General features: G+C 50.2%; 1 protein-coding gene across 5 annotated transcripts in view; it reads left to right on the top strand.

The window, feature by feature from the left end:
* The first annotated feature begins 344 nt into the window (after window positions 1-344).
* PLEKHA7 (pleckstrin homology domain containing A7) overlaps window positions 345-16,610 on the top strand; it is a 69,686-nt gene continuing 53,420 nt past the window's right edge. For 4 of the 5 annotated variants that reach the window (XM_044270997.1, XM_044270999.1, XM_044270998.1 and 1 more), the window contains exons 1-3: window positions 345-482; window positions 555-631; window positions 8,187-8,244. In XM_044270997.1, the coding sequence (XP_044126932.1) occupies window positions 397-482; window positions 555-631; window positions 8,187-8,244 (221 nt within the window). In that variant the 5' untranslated portion in view covers window positions 345-396. Of the gene's footprint in view, window positions 483-554; window positions 632-8,186; window positions 8,245-16,610 lie in introns of those variants that run through there. The other variant, XM_044271003.1, reaches the window with a different exon arrangement.

Below are 16,610 nucleotides of genomic sequence, written 5' to 3' on the forward strand. Positions count from 1 at the left end.
ATGCCCACTTAGTGCCCTTTATCAGTAATACCCACTTAGTGCCCTCCATCAGTAATGCCCACTTAGTGCCCTCCATCAGTAATGCCCACTTACAGTGCCCCGGCAGTGTATGGCACTGGTATGGGGACCCTCAGGCGCACTTTTACATAGGGGCACCTAAGCATCCACTGTATCTAATCCTGTCCTGTGTGATACAGGTGGGACACTACCATCACTCGGGGCCGGCTGCAGATGACGGGGGTTGTAGTATTCTCAGGTGACAGGTGGCGGCGGCCGCAGTCAGGGACAGTCACGTGGTGCGGCTCTTGCACTTTGTTACATTGTTACCTCGGGCAGCGGGGGCGCGCCGGTTGGCGGGAGCGCGCCCCTCCTCCGGGACCCGGGCGGGGGGTGAAGATGGCGGCTGAGGGCGGCGGGAGGGAGAGTTTGCCCGAGGACTGGTCGTACGGGGTGTGCGCGGACGGTCGAGTGTTCTTCATCGAGTAAGGCGGGAGGAGGGGGCGGGCGCGGGGCGAGGCGGGCTCCGGGACTAACTGTCTGTGCTCTCCCCGCAGTGACCGGAGCCGGAGCACCACCTGGCTGCACCCCCGCACCGGAGAGCCCGTCAACTCCGGCCACATGATCCGCTCAGGTACTCATCGCTCCCCCCGGGGACCAGGAGCCCCCAACCACCTACCTGAGAAGTATTAGTAGTATTAGGACCGCCCCTGTTACTACCTACCTGCGGAGTATTAGGACCGCCCCTGTTACTACCTACCTGAGGAGTTTTAGGACCGCCCCTGTTACTACCTACCTGAGGAGTATTAGGACCGCCCCTGTTACTACCTACCTGAGGAGTATTAGGACCGCCCCTGTTACTACCTACCTGAGGAGTATTAGGACCGCCCCTGTTACTACCTACCTGAGGAGTATTAGGACCGCCCCTGTTACTACCTACCTGAGGAGTATTAGGACCGCCCCTGTTACTACCTACCTGAGGAGTTTTAGGACCGCCCCTGTTACTACCTACCTGAGGAGTATTAGGACCGCCCCTGTTACTACCTACCTGAGGAGTATTAGGACTGCCCTTGTTACTACGAACCTGAGGAGTACTAGGACCGCCCCTGTTACTACTTACCTGAGGAGTATTGGTAGTATCAGGTTAGGACATTCCCACCTGCTACTACCTACCTATTACTATTAATGTTTATACTCCTCAGGTATGTAGCAAGAGGGTTCTGTCCTGATACTAATACATGGCATATCCTAATACTACATACCTGAGGAGTATTACTAATATCAGGACAGGAATGCCTTACTACCTACCTAAGGAGTATTACTGTTATCTGTATAATACACGCCTTCTCCAACTACATACCTCAGAAGTATTATAGGTACAGCACCCTCCAACTACCTACCTGTGGATTATTAGTAGTACAAAGACAGGACCTGAACTACCTACCTGAGTATTAGTGGTATCATTCCTCATCTGCTTCAGACTCCTGTGGAGTATTATTGTTATAATTTCCCCTCTGCCCCATCTCCTGTGGAGTATTAGTGGTATTATTTCTCGTCTGCTCCATCCTCCTGTGGAGTATTAGTGGTATTATTCCTCTTCTGCTCCAGTCCCCTGTGGAGTATTAGTGGTATTATTCCTCATCTGTTCCAGTCTCCTGTGGAGTATTAGTAGTAATATTCCTAGTCTGCTCCTGTGGAGTATTAGTAGTAGTATTCCTGGTCTGCTCCAGTCTCCTGTGGAGTATTGGTGGTATTATTCATCGTCTGCTCCAGTCTCCTGTAGAGTATTAATGGTATCATTCCTCGTCTGCTCCAGCCTCCCATGGAGTATTAGTGGTATTCCTATCTGCTCCAGCCTCCTGTGGAGTATTAGTAGTGTTATTCCTCATCTGCTCCAGTCTACTGTGGAGTATTAGTGATATTATTCCTCATCTTCTACAGTTCCCTGTGGAATATTAGTGGTATTATTCCTCATCTACGCCAGTCTCCTGTGGAGTATTAGTGGTATTATTCCTCGTCTGCTCCCGTCTCCTGTGGAGTATTAGTGGTATTATTCCTTGTCGTCTCCTGTGGAGTATTAGTAGTATTATTCCTTGTCTTCTCCAGTCTCCTGTGGAGTATTAGTGGTATCATTCCTTGTCTTCTTCAGTCTCCTGTGGAGTATTAGTGGTATCATTTCTCATCTGCTCTGTCTCATGTGGAGTATTAGTGGTGTCATTCCTCCTCTGCTCCAGTCTTTTGTGGGGTATTAGTGGTTTTATTCCTCATCTGCCTCAGACTCCTGTGGAGTATTATTGTTATAATTTCCACTCTGCCCCCCTTTTCCGTGGAGTATTAGTGGCATCATTTATCATCTACCCCGTTTCCTGTGGAGTATTAGTGGTGGTATTCCGTGTCTGCCCCAGTCTCCTGTGGAGTATTAGTGGTATTATTCCTCCTCTGCACCAGTCTTTTGTGGGGTATTAGTGGTTTTATTCCTCATTTTCCCCAGACTCCTGTGGAGCAGTATTGTTATAATTTCCACTCTGCCCCCTCTTCCGTGGAGTATTAGTGGTATCAGTTATCATCTACCTTCGTCTTCTGTGGAGTATTAATGGTATCATTGCTCGTCTGCTCCAGTCTTCTGTGGGGTATTAGTGGTATTATACCTCATCTGCCCCAGACTCCTGTGGAGTATTTTTGTTATAATTTACCCTCTGCCCCCCTCTCTTGTGGAGTGTTAGTGGTATCATTTATCATCTGCCCCGTCTCCTGTGGAGTATTAATGGAATCATTCCTCGTCTGCTCCAGTCTACTGTGGAGTATTAGTCGTATCATTCCCTGTCTTCTTCAGTCTCCTGTGGAGTAGCAGTGGTATCATTTCTCATCTGCCCCTGTCTCCTGTGGAGTATTGGTGGTATCATTCCTCGTCTTTTACAGCCTCCTGTGGAGTATTTTTGGTATCATTCCTCATCTGCTCGTCTCCTGTGGAGTATTAGTGGTATCATTCCTCGTCTGCTCCAGTCTCCTGTGGAGTATTAGTGGTATCATTCCTCGTCTGCTCCAGTCTCCTGTGGAGTATTAGTGGTATCATTCCTCGTCTGCTCCAGTCTCCTGTGGAGTATTAATGGTATCATTCCTCGTCTGCTCCAGTCTCCTGTGGAGTACTTTTGGTATCATTCCTCGTCTGCTCCAGTCTCCTGTGGAGTATTAGTGGTATCATTCCTCGTCTGCTCCAGTCTCCTGTGGAGTATTAGTGGTATCATTCCTCGTCTTCTCCAGTCTCCTGTGGAGTATTAGTGGTATTATTCCTCATCTTCTCCAGTCTCCTGTGGAGTATTAGTGGTATCATTCCTCGTCTGCTCCAGTCTCCTTGGAGTATTAGTGGTATCATTCCTCGTCTGCTCCAGTCTCCTGTGGAGTATTAATGTTATAATTACTCATCTTCTCCAGTCTCCTCTGGAGTATTAGTGGTATCATTCCTCGTCTGTTCCAGCCTCCTGTGGAGTATTAGTTGTATCATTCCTCGTCTGCTCTAGTCTCTTGTGGAGTATTAGTGGTATCATTCCTCGTCTGCTCCAGTCTCCTGTGGAGTATTAGTGGTATCATTCCTCATCTAACCCAGACTCCTGTGGAGTATTAATGGTATCATTCCTTGTCTTCTTCAGTCTCCTGTGGAGTATTAGTGGTATTAGTACCGCCCCTGTTAGTACCTACCTGAGGAGTATTAGGACCGCCCCTGTCACTACTTACCCGAGGAGTATTAGTAGTATCAGGTTAGGACATTCCCACCTGCTACTACCTACCTATTACTATTGATGTTTATACTCCTCAGGTATGTAGCAAAAGGGTACTGTCCTGATACTAATAAATGGCGGTCATATCCTGATACTACATACCTGAGGAGTATTAGTTATATCAGGACAGGAATGCCTTACTACCTACCTAAAGAGTATTACTGTTATCTGTATGGAACCCGCCTTCTCCACCTACATACTTCAGAAGTATTATAGGTACAGCACCCTCCAACTACCTACCTGTGGATTATTAGTAGTACTAAGACAGGACCTGAACTACCTACTTGGGGAGTATTGGTGGTACCATTCCTCTTCTGCTCCAGTCTCCTGTGGCGTATTAGTGGTATTATTCCTCATCTGCTCCAGTCTCCTGTAGAGTATTAGTGGTATTATTCCTTGTCTGCTCCAGCCTCCTGTGGAGTATTAGTGGTATTATTCCTATCTGCTCCAGCCTCCTGTGGAGTATTAGTGGTATTATTCTTCATCTACTCCAGTCTCCCGTGGAGTGTTAGTGGTATTAGGAATAATACATATAAACATAGACTGTGTCGGCAGATAAGAACCATTTGGCCCATCTAGTCTGCCCAGTATTCAGTGTATTGGGCCGGGGCTATCCATAGTATTCAGTATATGGGGCAGACTAGATGGGCCAAATGGTTCTTCATCTGCCGACACAGTCTATGGGCCAGATTTATCACGACTCTGACGGCTCACTCCACTTTCACATATGGCTAAAGTCAGTTTTGGCCAAGTCAGATTTATGATCGGCCCTTTAAGACTGTAATAAATGTGGTTTGACGGTAGCAGTTTATCCGTCAGTAAGCAGCTTTACAAAAGTCGCACATATTTACGAAAAAGTCGCACGTTTTTATGAAAAAGTCGCATGTTCTATTAAAAAGTCTCATAAGATAAGCATGGTCCTCACTGGAGTAAAATTGCGACTTTTTTGCGACTTTTTAAATAGCCCCAATCGTAAATCTGTCTAGAGATTCATTTACATAAGAAAACACGCCCACTTTCAGAAAACTGGCGAGCATAGTGCAGAGCAGAAAAAAGTCGCAAATTTTTGCGCAGTTTAAGCGATTGCACAAAAATTTGTGACTTTTTCACTCCATTATTCTGACTTGAGCTAATGATAAATCTGGCCCTATGTTTCTATGTATTATTCCTCGTCTGCTCCCGTCTCCTGTGAAGTATTAGTGGTATTATTCCTCGTCTCCTGTGGAGTATTAGTGGTATTATTCCTCCTCTGCGCCAGTCTTTTCTGGGGTATTAGTGGTTTTATTCCTCATTTGCCCCAGACTCCTGCAGAGTATTATTGTTATAATTTCCACTCTGCCCCCCTCTTACGTGGAGTATTAGTGGTATCAGTTATCATCTACCCCCGTGTCCTGTGGTATCATTCCTTGTCTGCTCCAGTCTCCTGTGAAGTATTAGTGTTATTATTCCTCGTCTGCTCCAGTCTCCTGTGGAGTATTAATGGTATAATTCCTCATCTTCTCCAGTCTCCTGTGAAGTATTAGTGGTATCATTCCTTATCCGCTCCAGACTCCTGTGGAGTAATATTGATATAATTTCCCCTCTGCTCCCTCACCTGTGGAGTATTAGTGGTATCATTCCTCGCCTGCTCTAGTCTCTTGTGGAGTATTATTAGTATCATACCTTGTCTGCTCCAGTGTCCTGTGGAGTATTAGTGGTATCATTCCTCGTCTGCTCCAATCTCCTGTGGAGTATTAGTGGTATAATTTCTCATCTGCTCCTGTCTCCTGTGGAGTATTAGTGTTATTATTCCTCGTCTGCTCCAGTCTCCTGTGGAGTATTAATGGTATAATTCCTCATCTTCTCCAGTCTTCTGTGGGGTATTAGTGGTATCATTCCTTATCCGCTCCAGACTCCTGTGGAGTAATATTGATATAATTTCCCCTCTGCTCCCTCACCTGTGGAGTATTAGTGGTATTATTCCTCGTCTGCTCCAGTCTCCTGTTTAGTATTAGTGGTATCATTCCTCATCTAACCCTGACTCCTGTGGAGTATTAGTGGTATCATTCCTTGTCTTCTTCAGTCTCCTGTGGAGTATTAGTGGTATTAGGACCACCCCTGTTACTACTAATATTCCTTGGGTAAGTAGTATCAGTTTAGGACATTCCCACCTGCTACTTCCTACCTATTACTATTAATGCTTATACTCCTCAGGTATGTAGCAAGAGGGTACTGTCCTGATACTAATGGCGGTCATATCCTGATACTACATACCTGAGGAGTATTAGTAATATCAGGACAGGAATGCCTTACTACCTACCTAAGGAGTATTACTGTTATCTGTATGGAGCCTTCTCCACCTACATACCTTAGAAGTATTATAGGTATAGCACCCTCCAACTACCTACCTGTGGATTATTAGTAGTACAAAGACAGGACCTGAACTACCTACCTAAGGACTATTAGTAGTACAATTCCTCTTCTGCTCCAGTCTCCTGTGGAGTATTAGTGGTATTATCCCTCGTCTGCGCCATCCTCCTGTGGAGTATTAGTGGTATCACTCCTCGTCTGCTCCATCCTCCTGTGGAGTATTAGTGGTATTATTCCTCATCTGCTCCAGTCTCATGTGGAGTATTAGTGGTATTTTTCCTCATCTTCTCCAATCCCCTGTGGAGTATTAGTGGTATTATTCCTCATCGATTCCAGTCTCCTGTGGAGTATTAGTGGTATTACTCGTCTGCTCCAGTCTCCTGCGGAGTATTAGTGGTATTATTTCTCGTCTCCTGTGGAGTATTAGTTGTATTATTCCTCCTATGCACCAGTCTCCTGTGGAGTATTAATGGTATCATTCCTCGTCTGCTCCAGTCTTCTGTGAAGTATTATTGTTATAATTTCCCCTCGGCCCCCCTGTCCTGTGGAGTATTAGTGGTATAATTTATCATCTGCCCCGTCTCCTGTGGAGTATTAGTGGTATCATTCCTTGTATTATTCAGTCTCCTGTGGAGTATTAGTGGTATCATTCCTTGTCTTCTTCAGTCTCCTGTGGAGTATTAGTGGTATCATTCCTTGTCTTCTTCAGTCTTCTGTGGAGTATTAGTGGTATCATTCCTTGTCTTCAGTCTTCTGTGGAGTATTAGTGGTATCATTCCTTGTCTTCAGTCTCCTGTGGAGTATTAGTGGTATTGGTCAGCTAATTCCATTTTCTTGTGTCGATCTCTGTATTTTTGAGGTTCGTGGTGTTTTTGTCGCTCCTCCATCTGACAGATCTGACTTGAGTCGTCTTGTGGCTGATTGGCTGGTGGTGGGTTCCTCCTGGGCACAGCGCGCTCTGCTAGGATTGTTATCTGGCGTCTGCACTGCTGTTACGGTAAAGTCGCAGACACCTGGAGAACGCCCATCACTGACAACTATTGCTGCATCGGTGCCAGGTTGTCACATCCTGAGGCCATGTTATGGTGCTACTCCTGCAACTGGAATGGAGCTTGTTAATGTCATCCTTTAATTGGACACGTTACAGTCCGTAATTCCCAGGGATCCAGTAAACCAGTTGTGTGTCGGACCAGTGGTGTGTACTGGAATTGTATCTTTTATCGCAAACGCAGTAACTGTTAAACCCTTTCCTTTTTATGTTGTATGTGTGTGTCACAGAGTTACTGGCATGTTGTCAGGTGAGATATGAAACCAAAGCCCAAGACCCAAACTTAATGCACCCTTCACATACCCAACCTAGAGTCATTGGATATCCTGTACTGATCCTGAGTTACTCCAGAGCTGCCCTCACTATTCTGCTGGTGGAGACACTGTATACATACATTACTTATCCTGTACTGATCCTGAGTTACATCCTGTATTATACTCCAGAGCTGCACTCACTATTCTGCTGGTGCAGTCACTGTGTACATACATTACTTATCCTGTACTGATCCTGAGTTACATCCTGTATTATACTCCAGAGCTGCACTCACTATTCTGCTGCTGCAGTCACTGTGTACATACATTACTTATCCTGTACTGATCCTGAGTTACATCCTGTATTATACTCCACAGCTGCACTCACTATTCTGCTGGTGCAGTCACTGTGTAAATACATTACTTATCCTGTACTGATCCTGAGTTACATCCTGTATTATACTCCAGAGCTGCACTCACTATTCTGCTGGTGCAGTCACTGTGTACATACATTACTTATCCTGTATTACATCCTGTATTATACTCCACAGCTGCACTCACTATTCTGCTGGTGCAGTCACTGTGTAAATACATTACTTATCCTGCACTGATCCTGAGTTACATCCTGTATTATACTCCAGAGCTGCACTCACTATTCTGCTGGTGCAGTCACTGTGTACATACATTACTTATCCTGTACTGATCCTGAGTTACATCCTGTATTATACTCCAGAGCTGCACTCACTATTCTTCTTTTCTTCTCAGATCTGCCCCGTGGTTGGGAGGAAGGATTCACGGATGAAGGCGCCAGTTTCTTCATTAAGTAAGTGCTCTGAGGTCTGATTGGATTATAATGCTGTGTGGCGCTCGCTGGTCTTTCTGTTGACCAGTGTGCACAGAACCGATGACCCAGGTATAATTGGCGGGTACTCCCCTGACTCCTCCCCCGTGGCCCGCACCGTGGCTCTCTTGTTTTCGCACTGCTCTTTTCTTTATCCGCAGTTTTCTGGCGGTGGTGAAGTCTCCCCGTGATGTGTGTAATAGCCATGTCCTCCGTGTGTCACCGTTATGGCGCCGGGGGCGAGGCTGTGATCCAGTGATGGAGGCTGCTCTGACTTATCCCTCCATTGTCCAGTTTACCAGCTGCAGCTTGCAGTGTAAAGCATGGAGGTTTTCATGCTGGTTGTCATGGTTACACCCTGGACCCCTGTGGATGTGGTCAGTATTGGACATTCTCTTGTGCACCGTGTCACATGAGGAGAAGTAGACACAGGACGTAGCTATGGCGACCAGACTGACGCTCATGACTGTGGCGCGTATCTCATATGAGTGCGTTTTGGTGATTTGTGGGCCACGCCCCTTTTTGCTGTCTTAAGCCTCATACACACGTCTGTGTCTGTGCTCAAATCCGTGATGCGTCTGTGAAGGATCCGTGTTGGGTCCGTGCATCTCCTCTTAATGGTCCGTGAAACATGGATGCAACGCGGATGGCGTTCGTGTTGCATCCGTGGTTTTCACAGACCCGTAGACTATAATGGGCGTGATTGATCCGTGCTAAAAGCACTGATGTCTGATGACGGACATTACAAGGACTGGGGACGCGTGCCGTCCGTGGAGAACACTGACATGTGACTGACGCTTCAGGCTGTGGGTGGGCAGGACATGCTTAGCTGGTGGGGAAGGGGCTGGTGTTACATCATTTCTCTGGGGTTTCTGGGACTTATTGTCCGTCGCATGCTGTGAACAGTTCTCTATTTTGGCGCCGGTTGTTGATGTCAGGTGTCTGCGTGTCTCGCCCCCCCACGCCCTCTGTGTGTTGTGTTTAGGGGTTTGGACGCTATGGAGATGGGCGCAGGCTCTGTGAGCTGACACACCCCTTGTGCACACAGGCGAAGGGTTAATGATTTGTGACCTCGAAGGAATAGGAGGGGGTGCCCTGGGGCGGGGGGAATAGGAGGGGACTGGGGGGTGCCTGGGGGGGGATAGGAGGGGACGCCCGGGGAAGGGGGTGTGTGCCCGGGGGGGGTGCCGGGGGAGGGGGGGGGGATAGGAGGCGACAGTGTGGTGCCCTAGGGGGGGAATAGGAGGGGACGCCCGGGGGAGGGGGTACCCGGGGGGTCCCGGGGGAGAGGGGATAGGAGGCGACAGGGTGGTGCCCTGGGGCGGGGAATAGGAGGGGACTGGGGGGGTGAAAGGAGGGGACTGGGGGGGCACGTGGGAGTAGGATAGGAGAGGACTGGGGGGGTGAAAGGAGGGGACTGGGGGGGGTGAAAGGAGGGGACTGGGGGGGCACGTGGGAGTAGGATAGTAGAGGACCTGGGGGGGGGTGCCCCGGGGGGAAATAGGAGGGGACTGGGGGGGTGCCCCGGGGGGAAGGGGGGAAATAGGAGGGGACTGGGGGGGTGAAAGGAGGGGACTGGGGGGGCACGTGGGAGTAGGATAGTAGAGGACTGGGGGTGTGCCCCGGGGGGAAGGGGGGAAATAGGAGGGGACTGGGGGGGTGCCCCGGGGGGAAGGGGGGAATAGGAGGGGACTGGGGGGGTGAAAGGAGGGGACTGGGGGGGCACGTGGGAGTAGAATAGGAGGGGACTGGGGGGGGCACGTGGGAGTAGGATAGGAGGGGACTGGGGGGGCACGTGGGAGTAGGATAGGAGGGGACTGGGGGGGCACGTGGGAGTAGGATAGGAGGGGACTGGGGGGGCACGTGGGAGTAGGATAGGAGGGGACTGGGAGGGCACCTGGGGGATAGGAGGGGACTGGGGGTGCATCGCAAGGGGGTATAAGAGGGGACTGGGGGGGCATGGCAGGGGACGGGGGGGTGCCACGGTGCATTGGAGGAGACTGGTGGGGGAAGGCTCTCAGTGCGGTGGATAGGAGGGGTCGGGGGGCAGCCTGTTGGGTGGGATGCCGGCTCTACTGCCAGCCTGTAATGACGCCTTCTTGGGAAAGCTGGGGGATTCTTCCTGTGGCCGTCGTCACTGCGGCCATGTTGGTTGTCACACAGCTTGAAGGCGGCTTCCCCTGTAAATTCGGTGGCAGCAGCGCCCATATTATTGCGGTAATTTACACCCTCTGACTCCGCCCATCGCTACGCTCTCCACTGATATCGCGCGTTTCCAGGAAGGCAATGGCCTCCAGATGCCACGTCTGTCACCGAGCGCTGGGCTGTGTGAGCGCTCTGCGTCCACCATCCATCGGCCTTTCATCCGTCTCCCCCGGAGCATAGTGAGGCTCTCTGTGCCTCACGCCTCGTGAAGTTGTCAATTGCTGGTGACCTACCAGGTCTTGCTGAGCAATGGTGGCTTCCTGTGCGGTCACCATTGAATGTAGCTCATCGTTGTAATTCCCTCCATTACTCCTCCTGTCAGTTTCTGACTGGGGGCAGTCATGGTGTCAGCTGTGACTTCTCTGCCGCCTGGAGGAGGGGCCATTGTATCATGGCTTGCTCTGTGGGCAGCATGTCCCTGACACTGACGATTATCGTTAGTACGGGAGGGGCACAGGCATTGTCTGCAGGGCGCCGCTGATCGGGGGCGTCTTCCTGCTGAAGTTTGGCATTAGGTGGGGATTAGCTGTTAATCCCTCATTGTGGTAATCGTCCTGCGAGGAGTTAATGGCGACCGGCACCACCCTCCTGCGTATTGTCTCCATATTAGGGCCCTTAATGTGGCCCTGTTGTGTCACTGTTCTGTTACACTGTGTCAGTGCAGGTGAGAATTTTCAGCCCAGTGTCAGAACATGAGATCTGTGCTGCAGAGGATTGTCTGCACTGATACACTGTGACAGCCTCAGCTGTGAAAAGTGTTAGATCATGCTGAGGGTCTCACACTATGAATACTGCCATCCATTGACAGAAAGCAGAGATCTTGACACACGGTGGTCTGTAATCGTTTTCTAACTTTCCAGCTGTCAGCGATGAGTCTTTACTTACATGGGACTGTTGACGGCCGACTAATTATATCACCGGACATTATAACTCTGCCACAGTGTAATGTCTGCGGCGGCTTCTGCTGGAGATAAGCAGCTGTTAGAAGGGTCTGGCAGCTGCTTATCCTGTCCCTCATTATAATATACCTGCACACCTCAGGAGAGGAGCAGGGGGGCGTCTTGCCACTAGTGACCCCTTGGCATTGCGCCCGAGGGCCCGGCACTTGTGTCCCACACGATGCCCGCGGCTTTCGCTGTGAAAGTTGGTCACAGGATCCGGACAAGTGACCTCAAGTTGCTAAGAAACGAGTCAGAAAGTGACGCCCCATATATTATTCACAGCGCCGGAGCCACGGATCATATAATAGAGCTGGAGTGTTATATGAGGATCCGGCTGATAACAGTCACTTATAGAAGGGTCTCAGCCCTGCGGATACATGATATTATAGTCACCCCAGGCTGATAACAGGGGGCAATAGACTGTATTCTCCTGTCCTACAGTCATCCTCTCCCCTGAAATGGCTGATAACAGGGAGCAATAGACTGTATTCTCCTGTCCTACAGTCATCCTCTCCCCTGAAATGTCTGATAACAGGGGGCAATAGACTGTATTCTGCTGTCCTACAGTCATCCTCTCCCCTGAAATGGCTGATAACAGGGGGCAATAGACTGTATTCTCCTGTTCTACAGTCATCCTCTCCCCTGAAATGGCTGATAACAGGGAGCAATAGACTGTATTCTCCTGTCCTACAGTCATCCTCTCCCCTGAAATGGCTGATAACAGGGGGCAATAGACTGTATTCTCCTGTCCTACAGTCATCCTCTCCCCTGAAATGGCTGATAACAGGCGGCAATAGACTGTATTCTCCTGTCCTACAGTCATCCTCTCCCCTGAAATGGCTGATAACAGGCAGCAATAGACTGTATTCTCCTGTCCTACAGTCGTCCTCTCCCCTGAAATGGCTGATAACAGGGGGCAATAGACTGTATTCTCCTGTCCTACAGTCATCCTCTCCCCTGAAATGGCTGATAACAGGGAGCAATAGACTGTATTCTCCTGTCCTACAGTCATCCTCTCCCCTGAAATGGCTGATAACAGGGGGCAATAGACTGTATTCTCCTGTCCTACAGTCATCCTCTCCCCTGAAATGGGCTGATAACAGGGGGCAATAGACTGTATTCTCCTGTCCTACAGTCATCCTCTCCCCTGAAATGGCTGATAACAGGGGCAATAGACTGTATTCTCCTGTCCTACAGTCATCCTCTCCCCTGAAATGGCTGATAACAGGGAGCAATAGACTGTATTCTCCTGTCCTACAGTCATCCTCTCCCCTGAAATGGCTGATAACAGGGAGCAATAGACTGTATTCTCCTGTCCTACAGTCATCCTCTCCCCTGAAATGGCTGATAACAGGGGGCAATAGACTGTATTCTCCTGTCCTACAGTCATCCTCTCCCTGAAATGGCTGATAACAGGGGGCAATAGACTGTATTCTCCTGTCCTACAGTCATCCTCTCCCCTGAAATGGCTGATAACAGGGGGCAATAGACTGTATTCTCCTGTCCTACAGTCATCCTCTCCCTGAAATGGCTGATAACAGGGGGCAATAGACTGTATTCTCCTGTCCTACAGTCATCCTCTCCCTGAAATGGCTGATAACAGGGGGCAATAGACTGTATTCTCCTGTCCTACAGTCATCCTCTCCTCTGAAATGGCTGATAACAGGGGGCAATAGACTGTATTCTCCTGTCCTACAGTCATCCTCTCCCCTGAAATGGCTGATAACAGGGGGCAATAGACTGTATTCTCCTGTCCTACAGTCATCCTCTCCCCTGAAATGGCTGATAACAGGGGGCAATAGACTGTATTCTCCTGTCCTACAGTCATCCTCTCCCCTGAAATGGCTGATAACAGGGAGCAATAGACTGTATTCTCCTGTCCTACAGTCATCCTCTCCCCTGAAATGGCTGATAACAGGGGGCAATAGACTGTATTCTCCTGTTCTACAGTCATCCTCTCCCCTGAAATGGCTGATAACAGGGGCAATAGACTGTATTCTCCTGTCCTACAGTCATCCTCTCCCCTGAAATGGCTGATAACAGGCGGCAATAGACTGTATTCTCCTGTCCTACAGTCATCCTCTCCCCTGAAATGGCTGATAACAGGCAGCAATAGACTGTATTCTCCTGTCCTACAGTCATCCTCTCCCCTGAAATGGCTGATAACAGGGGGCAATAGACTGTATTCTCCTGTCCTACAGTCATCCTCTCCTCTGAAATGGCTGATAACAGGGGGCAATAGACTGTATTCTCCTGTCCTACAGTCATCCTCTCCCCTGAAATGGCTGATAACAGGGGGCAATAGACTGTATTCTCCTGTCCTACAGTCATCCTCTCCCCTGAAATGGCTGATAACAGGGGGCAATAGACTGTATTCTCCTGTCCTACAGTCATCCTCTCCTCTGAAATGGCTGATAACAGGGGGCAATAGACTGTATTCTCCTGTCCTACAGTCATCCTCTCCCCTGAAATGGCTGATAACAGGGGGCAATAGACTGTATTCTCCTGTCCTACAGTCATCCTCTCCCCTGAAATGGCTGATAACAGGGAGCAATAGACTGTATTCTCCTGTCCTACAGTCATCCTCTCCCCTGAAATGGCTGATAACAGGGAGCAATAGACTGTATTCTCCTGTTCTACAGTCATCCTCTCCCCTGAAATGGCTGATAACAGGGGGCAATAGACTGTATTCTCCTGTTCTACAGTCATCCTCTCCCCTGAAATGGCTGATAACAGGCGGCAATAGACTGTATTCTCCTGTCCTACAGTCATCCTCTCCCCTGAAATGGCTGATAACAGGCAGCAATAGACTGTATTCTCCTGTCCTACAGTCATCCACTCCCCTGAAATGGCTGATAACAGGGAGCAATAGACTGTATTCTCCTGTCCTACAGTCGTCCTCTCCCCTGAAATGGCTCATAACAGGGAGCAATAGACTGTATTCTCCTGTCCTACAGTCATCCTCTCCCCTGAAATGGCTGATAACAGGGGGCAATAGACTGTATTCTCCTGTCCTACAGTCATCCTCTCCCCTGAAATGGCTGATAACAGGGTACAATAGACTGTATTCTCCTGTCCTACAGTCATCCTCTCCCCTGAAATGGCTCATAACAGGGAGCAATAGACTGTATTCTCCTGTCCTACAGTCGTCCTCTCCCCGGCCTGTAGTGGCTGAGAACAGGGGGAAGTAGATGGTGGTCTCTTGTTTGTGTCTGTGCTCCATTGCTTTGCTGGTTCTGTATCCGCTCCAGGAGGTGTTGTTCTCTGAACCCCCTCACTCTAGAGGGTTCAGGAACTGACCGCAGCTCTGGATGTGACTGGAGTATAAACCGTGATATAACAGCAGAGTACTGATTACAGCTCTGGATGTTACTGGAGTATTAAACATGATTGCAACTCTGTGTTGTAATTGTAACTGGTGTATGCGATGTGGCTGTAGCTCTGGATATGGCTGTTTTATAGGACATGCGGTTGCAGCTCTGGATGTGACTGGTATATCAGAAATGGTTGCATCTCTGGATGTGACTGGTGTGTAAGATGTGGTTGCAGCTCTGGATATGACTGGTGTGTAAGATGTGGTTGCAGCTCTGGAGGTGACTGGTGTATGTGACATGGTTGCAGCTCTGGATGTGACTGTTTTATAGGACATGCGGTTGCAGCTCTGGATGTGACTGGTATATAAGAAATGGTTGCAGCTCTGGGTGGGAGCCTTCTCTGTGATGGTCGGACAGTGCAGCTGCTCGCAGTAAACTATGGAGAAGTGGCGCCTTCTATATAGGTCTTTGGCATTGCCGCATTTTACCGGTTTCTGGGTGTGAGTGGCGCCCTCTGCTGGCGTCGTGTTACGTGTGTAAATCTCCATGTCCACAATAAACGTCTCTGTGATTTATGGAGTAGAAATAAAGTCGCTGCTCCCAGGGCGAGGATCCTGTCACTCGTGATGAATGAGATCGGCCGTGCCCCGTACACCGGACGGCACCATCTCCACATCACCCAGGAAATGTCTCTTCTGAAATCAGCCTGAAAAGTTATTTTTCTGGGAAATTTGGGTGACAACCAGTATGGCTGTCGTCACCGCTCCTGCAGGGGCTGTCACCCAGCTTTCTGGATTGTTCAGATTGAGTTCTGTTCATCCTAGTTATATAATATGTGACCTGGGCGTCTCCTCTTGTGGGGTCACTGGGCTGGGGCTGAGCGTCTCCTCTTGTGGGGTCACCGGGCTGGGGCTGAGCGTCTCCTCTTGTGGGGTCACTGGGCTGGGGCTGAATCTCCTCTTGTGGGGTCACCGGGTTGGGGCTCAGCGTCTCCTCTTGTGGGGTCACTGGGTTGGGGCTGAGCGTCTCCTCTTGTGGGGTCACCGGGCTGGGGCTGAGCGTCTCCTCTTGTGGGGTCACTTGGCTGGGGCTGAGAGTCTCCTCTTGTGGGGTCACCGGGCTGGGGCTGAGCGTCTCCTCTTGTGGGGTCACCGGGCTGGGGCTGAGCGTCCCCTCTTGTGGGGTCACTGGGCTGGGGCTGAGCGTCTCCTCTTGTGGGGTCACCGGGCTGGGGCTGAGCGTCTCCTCTTGTGGGGTCACCAGGCTGGGGCTGAGCGTCTCCTCTTGTGGGGTCACCGGGCTGGGGCTGAGCGTCTCCTCTTGTGGGGTCACTGGGCTGGTGCTGAGCGTCTCATCTTGTGGGGTCACTGGGCTGGGGCTGAGCGTCTCCTCTTGTGGGGTCACTGGGCTGGTGCTGAGCGTCTCATCTTGTGGGGTCACTGGGCTGGGGCTGAGCGTCTCCTCTTATGGGGTCACTGGGCTGGGGCTGAATCTTCTGTTGTGGGGTCACTGGGCTGGGGCTGAGCGTCTCCTCTTGTGGGGTCACTGGGCTGGGGCTGAGCGTCTCCTCTTGTGGGGTCACTGGGCTGGGGCTGAGCGTCTCCTCTTGTGGGGTCACTGGGCTGGGGCTGAGCGTCTCCTCTTGTGGGGTCACCGGGCTGGGGCTGAGCGTCTCCTCTTGTGGGGTCACCGGGCTGGGGCTGAGCGTCTTTTCTTGTGGGGTCACTGGGCTGGGGCTGAGCGTCTTTTCTTGTGGGGTCACTGGGCTGGGGCTGAGCGTCTTTTCTTGTGGGGTCACTGGGCTGGGGCTGAGCGTCTTTTCTTGTGGGGTCACTGGGCTGGGGCTGAGCGTCTTTTCTTGTGGGGTCACTGGGCTGGGGCTGAGCGT

This window comes from Bufo gargarizans, chromosome 10 (assembly GCF_014858855.1).
Source record: "Bufo gargarizans isolate SCDJY-AF-19 chromosome 10, ASM1485885v1, whole genome shotgun sequence".
Classification (NCBI taxonomy): domain Eukaryota; kingdom Metazoa; phylum Chordata; class Amphibia; order Anura; family Bufonidae; genus Bufo; species Bufo gargarizans.